Source organism: Monopterus albus, unplaced genomic scaffold (assembly GCF_001952655.1).
Source record: "Monopterus albus unplaced genomic scaffold, M_albus_1.0 scaffold34.1, whole genome shotgun sequence".
Taxonomy (NCBI): Eukaryota; Metazoa; Chordata; class Actinopteri; order Synbranchiformes; family Synbranchidae; genus Monopterus; species Monopterus albus.
In genome coordinates, this window is record NW_018127914.1 from 1052066 (window position 1) to 1067520 (window position 15455).

The 15455-nt window shown below is 37.7% G+C and overlaps 1 protein-coding gene across 1 annotated transcript in view; it reads left to right on the top strand.

Moving 5' to 3' along the window:
* Positions 1–12039, top strand: part of LOC109958731 (ras/Rap GTPase-activating protein SynGAP-like) — a 39076-nt gene extending 27037 nt beyond the window's left edge. The window contains 3 exon segments of the mRNA XM_020597612.1: positions 1524–1735; positions 9030–9102; positions 10188–12039. Coding sequence (XP_020453268.1) covers positions 1524–1735; positions 9030–9102; positions 10188–10214 — 312 coding nt within the window. The 3' untranslated portion in view covers positions 10215–12039.
* Positions 12040–15455: the final 3416 nt, after the last annotated feature.

A 15455-nucleotide genomic window follows, 5' to 3' on the forward strand; every position in this document is an offset into this window, starting at 1 on the left:
ATTTGACTTAAATACCTACAAATCAGTGGATTGGAGCCAGCTATAACCTACATAGAAGATTCATTTGTATTTAAACTGGCAGTCTATTAAAGGTGTGTTTTTGTTTTGTGCTTGAATTGTCACTCAATAGTGTTTAGCTTAAAGACCTTTAATGACCAAAACCCCAACAGTCATATTTCATTTAAAATTTAGAAAAAGAGTTGGGTGTCTCTAAAACAATGGACAGATTCTTCTTGATGGGAGTCAGAGTTTTGCAGTTAGTCAAAAAAGAGGTACAGAAAATAAAATAAATTTGGATAAAGGAGCTTAAAGGATAAGGTTTTGTATATTAGCAGTGTTTTAAACACTCCCTACAGAGACTACAACCAACAGTGATTTGCCTCTACTTATGATTAATATCTGTTATTCTATTAGAACTGGATTATCTTATTCACTTGTGCCATAGACCTCCACTGATGCTCAAAAATAATTAAAAACATCAGGTAAACACACTGCTGCACTGGGTGACATGTTTCCTTATTAGAAAACACCAGGCCCTGATATTGTTTTTGAACATCAATAAAGATCTATGGCACAGACGATTAAGGTAATTCAGGACGGACAGACATTAATCATGAGTAGAGGCAAATCATTGTTGAAAATGCTGTTAATGTAGAAAATGGCCGGCCTTATCTTTTAAATTTGCACATACGGGAACAGACTATCACAAAATACCTTCACTGATGTGCTTGACAGTGACAGTGGGTGTGTGCTGCTTAACCAAATTCTTTAGTTTTTATATATATATCCAGTGAAATAACAGCCTGAGGTTTAAACTTTTCCAACTGGTTCTGCCATATAGCAGTTCTGAATTGGAGCTCTAACTTCATGTCATACATGAGTAGATACAGGGGGTAGGTGTTGCATTTTCTGTGATGAACAACTCCCACACTCTAGAGCATATTAGAAACAGATGCTTGTTTTGAAATTTGTGTTGCACACATTTAAGCCTTGTCTGAACTTGAAGCTTAGCGTAGAGAAATCTGTACTACAGCGTGGTGTCTGTATTGATAAAATAACATAAATAGTAATAGAATTGATGAGCTTAAACATAAATATAAAGGTATGTGTCAATCAAGATATATGCAAGAACAGGTTTAATGATTAATTAGATGGAACATTGTGGGTGTGGTGTATGAATGTTAACACTCTGTAATAATTCTTTAGTATATTACTTGTGTGGTGTAGAAGAGAATTATCTATGTAGAGATGCTGCTTGCAAACCAATGATGGTAAGATGATGTCATGGGGTAGGACTGGATAAGTCTGACTTCTTCCTACTCCATTCAAGCATGCACTAGGTATAAGCAAATTGATATTGGATTAGCATTTGTTGGATATGTGTAAAATTATGTGTGTTGACATATCAACTGTCTTTACATGCTTGAAAGAATAAAATCAATCAATCAATCAATAAAATCACTTCATCAGTTTAGGAGTATTGCAGAATAACCTGAGGTCACTGTTTTTCATTCATCCTTTAGGTAAGAGAGTATGAGGAAGAGATACATTCCTTGAAAGAACGATTGAAGATGTCTCATCGCAAGCTTGAAGAATATGAGCAGAGACTAATGACGCAGGAACAACAGACAAATAAAATCCTACAGCAGTATCAGAATCGCCTGGAGGACAGTGAGCGTCGCCTAAAGCAACAGCAAATGGAGAAGGACTCTCAAATCAAAGGCATCATCAACAGGTGATTAGCGTTCAGGCTGAACTAGAGCTGACAGAAATTAGGCTGTGCCAGTTACTGCACACAGAAGTTGCTTTCAAGTTGGTAAATACACTACTAGTCATAAAATAACCATTTTGAACCACATTTATTTTGTGTGAATTTCATGCAAAGAAAATGTGGTGAGTAGCTTCACATTTAGAAATTGCCACCATTAGCTAATTTCATTTCAGCCGCTAGAGGATCTAGTGAAATTCAGAACAAACTTGACGTCTTATTCATAGTAATGCTGTAAACTATGAATGCCTGGCTGGGACAAACTGTACAAAACACAGCTGCCATCCTAAAGCTATTGTTAGCTCAGTGTCAAGTGATGAGGTTGGTGAGACAGTTATCAAGTATGTCTCTGTGGCACAATCGGCGTGTTTGGCTCTTGACTGAAAGGTTGGTGGTTTAAACGGTGCTGCAGATGGTTCTTTACCAGAAACAAATTCCTTGTGTGTAACATACTTGGCCATAGGACCATGCTAGATTGACAGTGTGGTCATATGATTTTAATTTAAGGATAATCACTTTATTTCTTTCGCAGTCCACTAGCTCCTTGCTCTTTCACTGAGTTCTCTACATGCACAGCTGAGTGTTGCTAGATGCTGCAAAAAGTGATGGTTGTTTGGGGCAACATTTTTAACAAATACACAGGTCTGGTGTTTCATAATAAAGAATTTTTACCACATAAGGCATATTTTTCAGGAGAGGGTTGGACCATACACAGTACAGCATTGGCTACTTGACGATTTATCCTCTTTGAAATTTGCAAGTAAGAGAACCCAGGAAGTCACTACCTCCAGTTAAGAAATTGCCCTGCATATAATTCCTGTTGTATTTGTTTAATTTATACAAAAATCAAGAACAACATTAAGGAGCTTTAGAGCTACAGGACATTGCATTCACCAAAGGAAAAAAAAGGAGAACCTTACCTTGTAATTCTAAATTACTATCATAATTATGAAATGTGTTCTTATAATTAACAAATGCCCTTAACAAGGTGCCCTTGTTAAGGTGCTCTTTAACCAGTAGTGTATGTGAGAAAGAGAGACCAGTAAAAGTTTGAAATATATCTTTATACAGTATTGTTCAAAATAATAGCAGTACAATGTGACTAACCAGAATAATCCAGGTTTTTAGTATATTTTTTATTGCTACATGGCAAACAAGTTACCAGTAGGTGCAGTAGATTCTCAGAAAGCAAACAAGACCCAGCATTCATGATATGCACACTCTTAAGGCTGTGCAATTGGGCAATTAGTTGAAAGGGGTGTGTTCAAAAAAATAGCAGTGTCTGCCGTTGACTGTACAAACACAAAACTATGTTGTACAAACATAGGCTGTTCAGCTAAAATGATCTCCAATGCCTTAAAATGGAGAGCAAAACCAGAGAGACGTGGAAGAAAACGGAAGACAACCATCAAAATGGATCGAAGAATAACCAGAATGGCAAAGGCCCAGCCAATGATCAGCTCCAGGATGATCAAAGACAGTCTGGAGTTACCTGTAAGTACTGTGACAGTTAGAAGACGTCTGTGTGAAGCTAATCTATTTTCAAGAATCCCCCGCAAAGTCCCTCTGTTAAAAAAAAGGCACGTGCAGAAGAGGTTACAATTTGCCAAAGAACACATCAACTGGCCTAAAGAGAAATGGAGGAACATTTTGTGGACTGATGAGAGTAAAATTGTTCTTTTTGGGTCCAAGGGCCACAGACAGTTTGTGAGACGCCCCCCAAACTCTGAATTCAAGCCACAGTACACAGTGAAGACAGTGAAGCATGGTGGTGCAAGCATCATGATATGGGCATGTTTCTCCTACTATGGTGTTGGGCCTATTTATCGCATACCAGGGATCATGGATCAGTTTGCATATGTCAAAATACTTGAAGAGGTCATGTTGCCTTATGCTGAAGAGGACATGCCCTTGAAATGGTTGTTTCAACAAGACAATGACCCCAAACACACTAGTAAACGAGCAAAGTCTTGGTTCCAAACCAACAAAATTAATGTTATGGAGTGGCCAGCCCAATCCCCGGACCTTAATCCAATCGAGGACTTGTGGGGTGATATCAAAAATGCTGTTTCTGAAGCAAAACCAAGAAATGTAAATGAATTGTGGAATGTTGTTAAAGAATCATGGAGTGTAATAACAGCTGAAAGGTGCCACAAGTTGGTTGACTCCATGCCACACAGATGTGAAGCAGTTATAAAAAACTGTGGTCATACAACTAAATATTAGTTTAGTGATTCACAGGATTGCTAAATCCTAGAAACAAAAACGTTTGTACAAAATAGTTTTGTGTTTGTACAGTCAACGGCAGACACTGCTATTTTTTTGAACACACCCCTTTCAACTAATTGCCCAATTGCACAGCCTTAAGAGCGTGCATATCATGAATGCTGGGTCTTGTTTGCTTTCTGAGAATCTACTGCACCTACTGGTAACTTGTTTGCCATGTAGCAATAAAAAATATACTAAAAACCTGGATTATTCTGGTTAGTCACATTGTACTGCTATTATTTTGAACAATACTGTACAGCCGGGGGATAGCTTGGTGATAAACGCCACTGACTTTGGTATGGCAGGGTGGGATTTGATTCTGTGTCAAGGCATGGGATTCCCTTTTCCTTCCTAAGCTGCATTAACCAATAGCAGAAACCAGTAAAAGTTCCAAACATATTATTGTGTAGCGGGTGGATAGCTCGGTGGTTAACGCCACTGACTTTGGTACGGCAGATTGGGGTTTAGTTCCTTGTTAAGGCATAATAGATCGTTTTGTGATTTAGGTCCTTGTACAATTTCATTAACCAATAGCAGAAACCAGTAAAAGTTCCAAACATATTATTGTGTAGCGGGTGGATAGCTCGGTGGTTAACGCCACTGACTTTGGTACGGCAGGGTGGGGTTTGATTCTGTGTCAAAGCATGCGATTCCCTTTTCCTTCCTAAGCTGTGTTAACCAAGATCAGAAATCAGTAAAAGTTCCAAACATATTGTGTAGCAGGTGATAGCTTGGTGGTTAACACCACTGACTTTGGTATAGCAGGTTGGGGTTCAGTTCCCTGTCAAGGCATAATAGATTGTTTTGTGAATGTGATTTAGGTCCTTGTACAATTTCATTAACCATTACCAGAAGTCAGTAAAAGTTCCATGCTAGCATATTAACCAATATGATCATTCTAGCAACCTAGCATGGTCATATGGCCAAGTATATTACAAGGAATCTGTTTCTGGTACAGAACCAGCTGTGGCACTAACTCAACATGGGGTTCAGTATCTTGCCCATGGACACTTCAATGTGTGGACTGCAGGTATTGTGAACGACGATTTTACCCACCGAACCACAGCCCAGGAAAGAGCTTGCAGGAGTAAGGCAAACATCTTGACTCACACTCTGACCTTTAACTATTAAATAATACACACAATATATATATATGTATATATATATACACACACACACACAGAGGGTACGGAAAGAATATACAAGCCATATGCTACAATCATTTAAGTTCATTTTTTTCCTCATTAATGTACACACAGCACCCCATATTGACAGAAAAACACAGAATTTTTGACATTTTTGCAGATTTATTAAAAAAAGGAAAACTGAAATATCACATGGTCATAAGTATTCAGACCCTTTGCTCAGTATTTAGTAGAAGCACCTTTTGAGCTAATACAGCCATGAGTTTTTTTGGGAATGATGCAACAAGTTTTTCACAGCTGCATTTGGGGATCCTCTGCCATTCGTCCTTGCAGATCCTCTCCAGTTCTGTCAGGTTGGATGGTAAACGTTGGTGGACAGCCATTTTCAGGTCTCTCCAGAGATGCTCAATTGGGTTTAAGTCAGGGCTCTGGCTGGGCCATTCAAGAACAGTCACGGAGTTGTTGTGAAGCCACTCCTTCGTTATTTTAGCTGTGTGCTTAGGGTCATTGTCTTGTTGGAAGGTGAACCTTCGGCCCAGTCTGAGGTCCTGAGCACTCTGGAGAAGGTTTTTGTCCAGGATATCCCTGTACTTGGCCGCATTCATCCTTCCCTCGATTGCAACCAGTCGTCCTGTCCCTGCAGCTGAAAAACACCCCCATAGCATGATGCTACTTAAATGATTTTAGCATATGGCTGCAATATAACAAAGAGTGAAAAATTTAAGGGGGTCTGAATACTTTCCGTACCCACTGTATATCTATATCTATCTATATATATAGATAGATATAGATCTCTCTCTATATCTAGATAGATAGATAGATAGATATTTACACACACCGAGAGAAATACCAAGGGCTGAAAGAAGAGCTAGAAAAGATGTGGATGGTGAAGGCACAAGTGGTCCCTGTGGTAATAGGAACATTGGGGGCTGTGATCCCCAAACTGGGAGAGTGGCTCCAACAGATCCCAGGAACAACATTTGAGATCTCTGTCCAGAAGAGTGCAGTGCTAGGAACAGCTAAGATACTGCGCAGGACCCTCAAGCTCCCAGGCCTCTGGTAGAGGACCCAAGCTTGAAGGAAGGAATACAAGACTGCACACTCCTATTGTACTCTATTACATATTAACTAACTACATTTGTTTTAACCACTACAGAATCCCCTGCTCCCGTAGTCCAAAGACTACCAAAATACTTCAAAACACTTCAAGAAAACCAAGAAATACAAGTTCAACAAAAAACAAAAGAAAAACATGTTTATATCCTCCTCTTCCTCCTTTAACGCTCCTAAACTCTAATCAGTATCCCAAATTAACCTCTCTAATTAAACTTTTACATTTAACAACTCTAGAATCAATTTTCATTCCAGAATTAAAAACTCCCAATTAAACTCTATCCTTAGCAAAGTATTTCTTCACATGCTCTAATAAACATATCTTCATCAGACAAATCATTCAGTCAGATCTCTAACATCTTATACTCTTACAGTTACTAGTGGTTAACTATAGTAAACATTTTTCTATTCATGACAGACTGAAAATGAAAAGGAGAATGAAGATGAAAAGGTGATTCTCTTCCCCATGCCAGATAACACAGTTGATTATTTACAAGTGTCTGTACTGTAGATCAAACAGCTTCAATGCAAACATCTTTTCTTCTGCATTACAGTTTTGTTCACATAATCATAATTCACTTCACTGCAAGTTCAGGTGAAAAAAAACCCTATTTTAGGTAAAAATTCCTGAACAACCCGCACGGGTTCCCAGAGATGAAAAACCTCCAGGGATGGCCAATAGTGGGGAAAACCGTCTCCATGGGACTCCCTACGGGCGATCACACCAATGGCCTGCAGTGAACCTGATTGTAGACAGAACAGACAAAGTGAGAATCACAAAACTGGACTCAAACTGTAACATAGCTGTAACACAAACATTAGTAATGTAATTAAACTGCTGTGTAAATATACTGTAATATAACTATTACATATGAGTATACATGCTTGGACTAAAAATCTTCTGCTCATAGATGCATATGATATATATTTAATGATACATGTGACTAAGTAATGAACGTGTAAATAAAGTACTAGATGACTGATTATATGTGATTTATGTATGTATGAAGATGTGATGTTAGAGTCCATTGTCCATCAATCAGCTCACTCCCTTGCAGTTTCACTCTGTTGCCTCAGGGGCGAGCTCTTCATCTTCTTTAGAAACATTAGCTTTTCCTAAGTTAAAAGAATTTCCCTATTTATTTTTATTTTAAATTTATTTCATACCTCAAACAAAACTATCAGGGTTAAACTATGTGGGAGAGAAACTCCCTTTTCTTAAGCTTAATTATTTAATTTAGAGAGAAACATTAAACCTTACATCTATAAAATATTTAAAGATCAACAGACTAAACCTGTGTGCTGGTGACCTAATATAATAAAACCCCTTGATGCATCATCCTTAGTCTGTGGTGGTGTTGCCCGATTCTCATGAGAAATAAGACTTGCCTCCCCCCTCTGACTGATCTAGGCAGATGTAAGGGGTCAAAAGCGGGCAGCACTTAAGGGTCATAATCATGTCGTACATTACCTCTTCACACCTCACTTTGATTCTCTCTCTCTTTTCTATTTGCTTGGATATGAAAGTTGAGTTCAGCTAAATCCTCCCTAATTGTGACAAGATAACAGTATCTGTGTTCTGTATAAGATATTTACTCTGTCAAAGGGACATAAACATGTTTGTGGTGACTGTGAAAGCTCCACTGGAATCCATGTCTCGCAAGTTGAGAAAAGTCTGACAGTAGGTTCTCATCACTGTTAGCTCTGGCTCTGCTTATGCTACACTGAGCACTGATCGGTCTTACCCATGTCCCTGAGCCTTCGCCTGACACGACTTACCCACAGGTTCATGCCTCCTACTTACTGATCCCTCCCTCCCTCTTGCATTTTTAAATATGCTCTAAAGAGTAAAATATGAGAGTGCAGATATTCTTAAAAATTAGTTAAACATTCTGAGCAATGCAAATATTTAAGGTATGTACTACTCATGTGTGCTGGAACCAGGAGGCAATTAGCATAGCTTAGCAAAAGCCTGGAAGCAGGGTAACAGCTAGCATGATAATTCCCCCTTAAACCACAATTAATTCAACAAATGTGATATAAAATGTTATTCAGAGTGCTTAGAGGTGCTGTTAGTCTTTATGCAGTTAGGCAAATCTCTTCCTGATTTTAACACACAGCCTTAAGCATATCAGGTTTTACATCCAATTCTCAGAAAGAAAGCAAATTAGCACATTTCCCAAAATTTAGAACCATTTCTTTAAATGTTGCCAATTCCAGTGTCACAACTGATACCAAAAACCATACCCATTAGATTTGTACATAATATGAAATGCTTCATGAGAACTTATTCAGACTGCAGCTACCATATTTACTTTCCTGCATTTAAGTGTGACTCCTATCAAATGAAACGCTTGCTTCTACATAAAATTTAATTCCAGAAACCCTAATTTTGTATTACTGGAACTCACATTTTCTTATTTTGTAGAAAGCCCAAGTTAAATCAAACATTTGCTCTGAGTTCAGGTACAGCACAATTGTGCACGCTATCCTGCATACATACATTTCCTACATTTTGTATCCAAACAGTTGAATTTCAAACAGCTTAACTGTTCTGAGGGCAGCTCAGATTCATCTTGAGGAAGCTCTGAGGTTAGCAGAATGTATCCAGAAACATGTCAGGATCCTTAATATCATCATATGGCCACATAATCCTAGAGTAAATTTGAAGAACACCGGCTTCATAGTCCTATTTTTGTCAACCGGTATGTTTGTTTCTATTTCCCTGTTGTCAGACTCATGGCTGTGGAAGATGAGCTGAGAGGGGGTGCCATTCCTGATATTAAGCCTCGATTCCTCACAGACCAGGTTTGTGCCTGTGTCTACATCTTTTATCATCCCTATTTGCTAAACCAGTCATTTCCCAAAACATCATTCTTGCACCATATCCAGAGCATTAGCCTAAGCCAGTGCAGGGGAAAGGTTTGCCGCTGTCATAAACTTCACATATTCTCATCTTTGCTATAGTACATTTATGTCACATCAGCAGTAACAATCGACTGTTTTACTGCACATGCCTGAGGCACAATACTGATCTTAAAAATCAAGAGCTGGATGGGGCTTAAATGTGTTGTGCAGAGGTTCATCTGGTTTACCTCTGTGAAGGAATAGCAAGTATTCAACACTGAAACTGAATATTATTTATCACAGAATGATTAGAGAACATTCATCATCTGAGACCTTGACTGTGACTCACCAGCAGCATCACACAGTAATTTTTCAGGGCTCAGCTTCGTGAATGCATCATGTGGGCTGGATTATGACGCAGGTGAAAAGGCTGTGTGCGTGCTGAAGGGCAAACATTTGCTATCCCTCGAATACACTTCTTTGCAGCTTTCAAAAGCAAATAGACAAAACTGCCTCATGAAAACCCGGACCATATCTTTCTTTACTGGGTCTGTTCTGAGATTGTTTTTATGCCAGATTTTCTAAACTAATGTGAATGAATGATGAGGATACAGTAGGTGCCCAAGCCCTGCAACCAAGTTTAGTTTTACATTGGCAAAGTTGAAGTGCTTGTTTAAGTAAGTGCTGAAAAATGCTATTCCTACACAGTGAAAGAGTCCTGGTAATCACGGTGTGCAAGCATAAACAGTTCTTTCCCAAAAACACCAGAAAATTAAGATTTAAAGGTCAACATTTTGGGAACTAGCTTGTTGATTATATTCTGACAGAGCCAGGCTGAACAGTCCAGTCTTTGTGCTAAGCTAATTGCCTGCTGACTCAAGCTCCATATTTACCATACAGACATGAGTGGTATCAATCTTCCCTTCTGTCTCACAGCAGCAAAACACATAACCTACAATGCTGAACTATCCCTCTGAACCTGTGCACTTATGAAGCTATAAATACTCTGAGGTGACTAGTAATTTAATCTGTTTTCTCTCTCTCAGGGCTATGGTGTCCTCCCAGGATCCTGACTGCCACTTCCAAGGTGACCAGAGTTCATGATGGTCACTCGAGTGTAAGAAGACTGACCCAGATCCTCTACAAAGACCCCATGAAGACTAAGCTGTGCAGTAGAACCAGCAGGACCACTGGAAGCTTCTTCTCACAACATTCTTAATAAACACTTTGCACATATTCAAATTTTGCCTGTACCAGAACTTGACAATCAGTTTAGCATGAAAACCAATGTGTACAGTGAATCTTCTGCACATGTTGACTGAAACATAAGCCAATGCCACAACAACGGCAATACTGAACCTAATGAGTTTCTTTAATCAAAAGAAGTAAGAAGAGATGTGTGAAACACAGAGGACAGAGACGGATTCATGATATTCCCTGCTACAAGCAGTCCGCTTGTTTCTCACAGACAAAATGCAGAAAAGGCTTTTATAAGCACAATATTCTCTCATGGCGATACCTGTGACAAGCAACAAGCATGTTGTTCAATCATTTGCCATCTGTGATCCCCAGATGCAGGCCCGAGCAACAACCAATAATGCCATTTGATTCTGTTGAAATCTTTTAGTAAAAAAAATTTAGCCTCAAACTTACAAAGGTAGTTATCGTTAAAGTTCTTGCATCCTTTATAATACAGCCATCCCATCTAAATAAATGCCAAACAAGTCCAACAATCAACTTGTTTTAGCCTGTAACTGCTTTAAACTGCTTTCACAATCTAAACCTTCTCAGTTACATTTTCCTTCGGCAAACAGTGTAAAACTAGAACTATAGTCTCTTGAATTCCAGTGTACAGAAGAATTACTTCTAAAAGCTACTCAGCCTTTTTAATATGGACATTTTACAAAAATAATTGTTTTGTTTACTCTGTAAAAATAACAGCAGTGATGATAATAATCATAATAAAATGTGTATGTAACAGTTCAAAACAGAAACAAAGTGCTTTACAATGAAAAACAGTATGAAAATATGTCTACATACTTAACAGTATAGAGTTTAAAGGGGAACTGACTTTACAGGATAAGGTCAGTATTGCTCAGTTTGTGAAAAATGTAAAATATCTCTGTGGCTTATCAAGTCTGACAAAATAACCCTGATGCCCCTGACTTAACCTTTAGAGGGGGAAAAGAAGCCTGTCCCAGCTGACAGTGGCCAAGAGGCTAGTGCAGAGGTACACAAGATAGTCTATTGCAAGGCTGACACAGAGACAGACCACCATTCACACTCACTGCCAGTTAACCTAACCTGCAGGCACAGGGAGAACATGCAAAACCAGCACAGAAAGGCCCTAGCTAACCTTCGTGCTGTGAGGTGACAGCACTAACCACTGCGCTGCTGGGCCACTCCTATTTGGCCTATTACTTTTTAGTCTTCCCCAGTCTCTGGTGGATTCTCAGAAAACAAATTACTGTGTATTTAGCACGTCTTTAGCTCGTCTGTGCTCCCCCTTGCAGTCAGCTTCATCTAGAGCTGCAACAATTAGTCAGCTGACAGAAAAGTAATCTGCAACTCTTTTGATAATCTATGAAACATTTAAGTTGATTACGAAACAAAAACGCAAAAATGAGATTGGCCCAGTTTGTCAGATATGAGAATTTGCTGCTTTTGCTCATCTTGTTCAGACAAAGGGGGATATTTACTAAAGTTTTGTGACTCATTTTCTGGCGCTTAACAGTGAAAATGGGTGTGTTCATATTTATCAAGGAGGTGCAGTGGAGAAACAGAAGAAATGAGGCACCACAGGAACGTGCATGACAGGTCTCATGCACTGTGTGTTTTAGGGTATTCCACCTCAAGGATGCAAAAATCAGGAAGGAGAAAATTTATGCAAATACCCTCAGCACCTGATTTACCACTGCTGTGACAGAGGGAACTGTGGCTGAAATGCAACATCAGGAGAAAGCAGGTTTAAAATTTGCAGCTGTCAGCATGGCAGCTGTTAGTCATCAGAGATCTCTTTGGAGGCAATAGGTTTGAGGAGGGAGAGGGTATTTGTTAATCACATCACTTGTCAGGGGAGAATGTGAGGGACTTTTATAGGCTTTCAGGTCAAACCACTCAATTACTGAATGATAAAATATGGTTTGACAGGAGACTATGTGACTGAAGTTCTGAAATGCCTTTGTTGATTTCTTCAACTATATTAAAAGTTTGGTTGGTGTAAATTTAGACTTGCTCTCAGTCCGCACGTGCAGCAGACTTCAGGCAAACGGAGATGCATTCAAATGAACACAGCTGCAGCTGCGCTCATTTAAATCAGCATTAGTAAATATGCCGCTAAATAAAAAAATAAAAAACTGTGGTGCCTCAATATTTTCTGTGCCTGATGGTAATTTGCAACAGATTTAGTAACTATCCCCCAAAATGTGATAGGTGCTTTTCTACTCTTTTCTTGTAGGCTATTTTACTGCCTAAATCATTAATCAAGAAAATTAGCAGCTGAATAGTTGATAATCAAAGTAATTGTTAATTGCAGCTCTAGTTACATCTGAGCGAGAGTGTTGGTCTAAAGCTAGCCCAAACTATCAAAGCCTCAAAAGTAACCTCAAAAGTCAGAAAATCAAGGTCTTTAACATCTCAGCCCTTCATGTCTGACATTTATAGTATTTAAGTTTTTTTGGTTTTATTGTACTGCACTTTGTCACATTGGTGTGAAAAGTGCTATAAATAATTTTAAATAAGTATGATTTTAAACATGTGCAACTGGAAACAAATCACATTATAGCAAGTAGTGAATTACTCATCTGTTGTGTTTGTTTCTGAAACATAGATGTGCAACAGTTCTGCATGTGCTTTTTAAATGCGAGGATGAGTAAGTCAGTTTGCTGTCAGATGTTCTAATGTACAAAAAAAACACAAAAACATAAAAACAAACAACTTTGTGGCTTTCTCATCAGAAGGCAACTTTTTAAATCCAAACCTGCTGACTCTTCTGGGTTTTTTTTTCCAGAAGAGGGTGGCATTCAGCTTCTTGCATTATACAACATGAAAGTGCTGAGAGAAATGGACAGACTACCTAAAGAAGGAGAGACGGTGAAAACAACAGAACTAAAGAGTTTCCAAGCAGAGATATGTAGTATATGTGCATAGGATTTGACTGCCTTACAGTCTGCACCACAGGGCCCAAAATAACAATGCCAACACAAAATAAAACCCTGTAAACTTTGTATACTAAATGTCCTTTTTTGTAGTCAGGTGATGAATTAATAACCAGTGTGTTGGTTAGCTCTATATGTTAGAATCATTTATATTACAAAATTTATGGTTGATATAATTTATCTTAACCTTTTGCCTTTAAGATATTTTCTTTCAAGATAAAATGATAAAGTTATATGTTTATGTTAGCAGAAATGTTTAAAATAGCTTAATGTATATCTATTCTTATATGTAAATTATTCAGATCAAGAAGTAGGCCTTCAGGCATGTTAAACTTGTGGTAAAAATGGATTCTTATAAGATTATAACTCTTAATGCTGCAATCCAGAAACTGCAAGTGCTATGGTGCAAAGGCATTCATGGGATGAGAGCGGACCAACGTCCTAGCATAGCACACTAAGAGTAATGAATGAAATAAAGACAAATTCTTCAAATATATATATTGTGTAACCAAAATTGCAGTGGTGCTTTTAACAATACTGGGTTGCAGTTTTAAGTAATTTAGTTTGAAATATGCGTTTCTTTATTTGGCCTGCGTTGCAATACAATATTTTGAAATGTAAATCTCAACCTATGTTTTCACTTTACAAAAAGCTGCAATCCATAAGCTGAAAAATGTTTATAAAGACATAATATATGATATTCCCATGTATTATTGAAACTTTCTCTGTATTAGCTGCAGTGGTACAGTGTGCTACCTCTGAAATCTTGGAATTAAGGGTCCTTGTTCTGCTTTATACGACAACCTGAGAGGATACTTCATTCTATTTGGTGAGAAAATCCTATTTATTTAAGAGACAATGCTAATGAAAAATTTTGTTCATAAACAGGTTTAATGTTTGGTTACTTGCTCATTACTATTTTAAACTAATGATTTCCTATAACTTTTACCATTACAGGGGCATTTCTAATGTTTGTACTATTGTATTTAAGTGCCATTACCATTACATTCATATAAATCTTTTAGTTACGGGACGAGATTGATTTGTACCAGGTATCTGTCAGACTCTCAGGTGTTAGAAGGAACACAGATACATCTTTTAATATCATTAATGCCAAATGCACAAAATACTGAAACAACATGAAGGTGTAATAGAATTCAAAAAGCAGATTAGGGGGTTTGCAGTAAGAAAATGACTTTTATTTTGTCTGGTTCCTGGCCCTGATCTCATCCACACAAGTAGTTTAATTTACCTCGTCTTTATTGTTTGTTAAATTAAAAGAAAAGAACAAGTTTCTCGGTCCACATGAAAAATGTTTCAAATGCTCCACTGTAACAAAACAAGGAGGAATATTATTGATGTTACTATTGAAGATGTGCTTTATGTTTACAGAATCACAACCTTTTATGGGATGTATGAACCTTTGTGTTGACCTGAGGGAGAAACATAACTGCCGTTTTGCTGCAGCTAATGCAGGACCTAATAAACTAATTGATATATCTTGTATTTTTTTGAATAAGGCATTTGCCATCAATCGACATATTTATGTTTCTAAAAAGGATGTATAGATTCAAACTAAGTATTTTTCTTGGCAGCTATTATTCTGCACAATTGATCTACTGTGTCACAAATAGATAGTTAGTGGGATTTCTGACTTGAATTAGGCCTACTGGATGTAATTTACTTGACATTTCTTTTGAAATAAGCCATGCCCCATGGATAAGCCATACCCTCCATCCCCCTGATGTTGTATGGTGGATGTTTAATGTTGGTAGTTTTATTTATAATGGTAGTTATTGTAGGTATGATTGCGCTTGTAATTATTATTATTAGTGTAAGTATACTTGATTGATATTTTTGTTTTGTTTGAACAAAGGGAATGTATTCATTTTTCAGGTGATTTTTCTGAGTGATTTAAATAAACTAATAAATCCCTAATAGAAGGTATTTTATTTAATGAGCTACTTAAGGTGCTTTTTAAATTTTACTCAAAATATGTGGCTATATTTGGATTATACAGCCTCATATTTGCATGAGGATTCCATTACATTTTTTCCCTTATACAGTAATGTGTTCTTTGAATTTTTATTCAATTCATATTAGGTTTACACTGTTTGTGATAAACATGCTTGCAGAAGAATCACCATGATACAATTA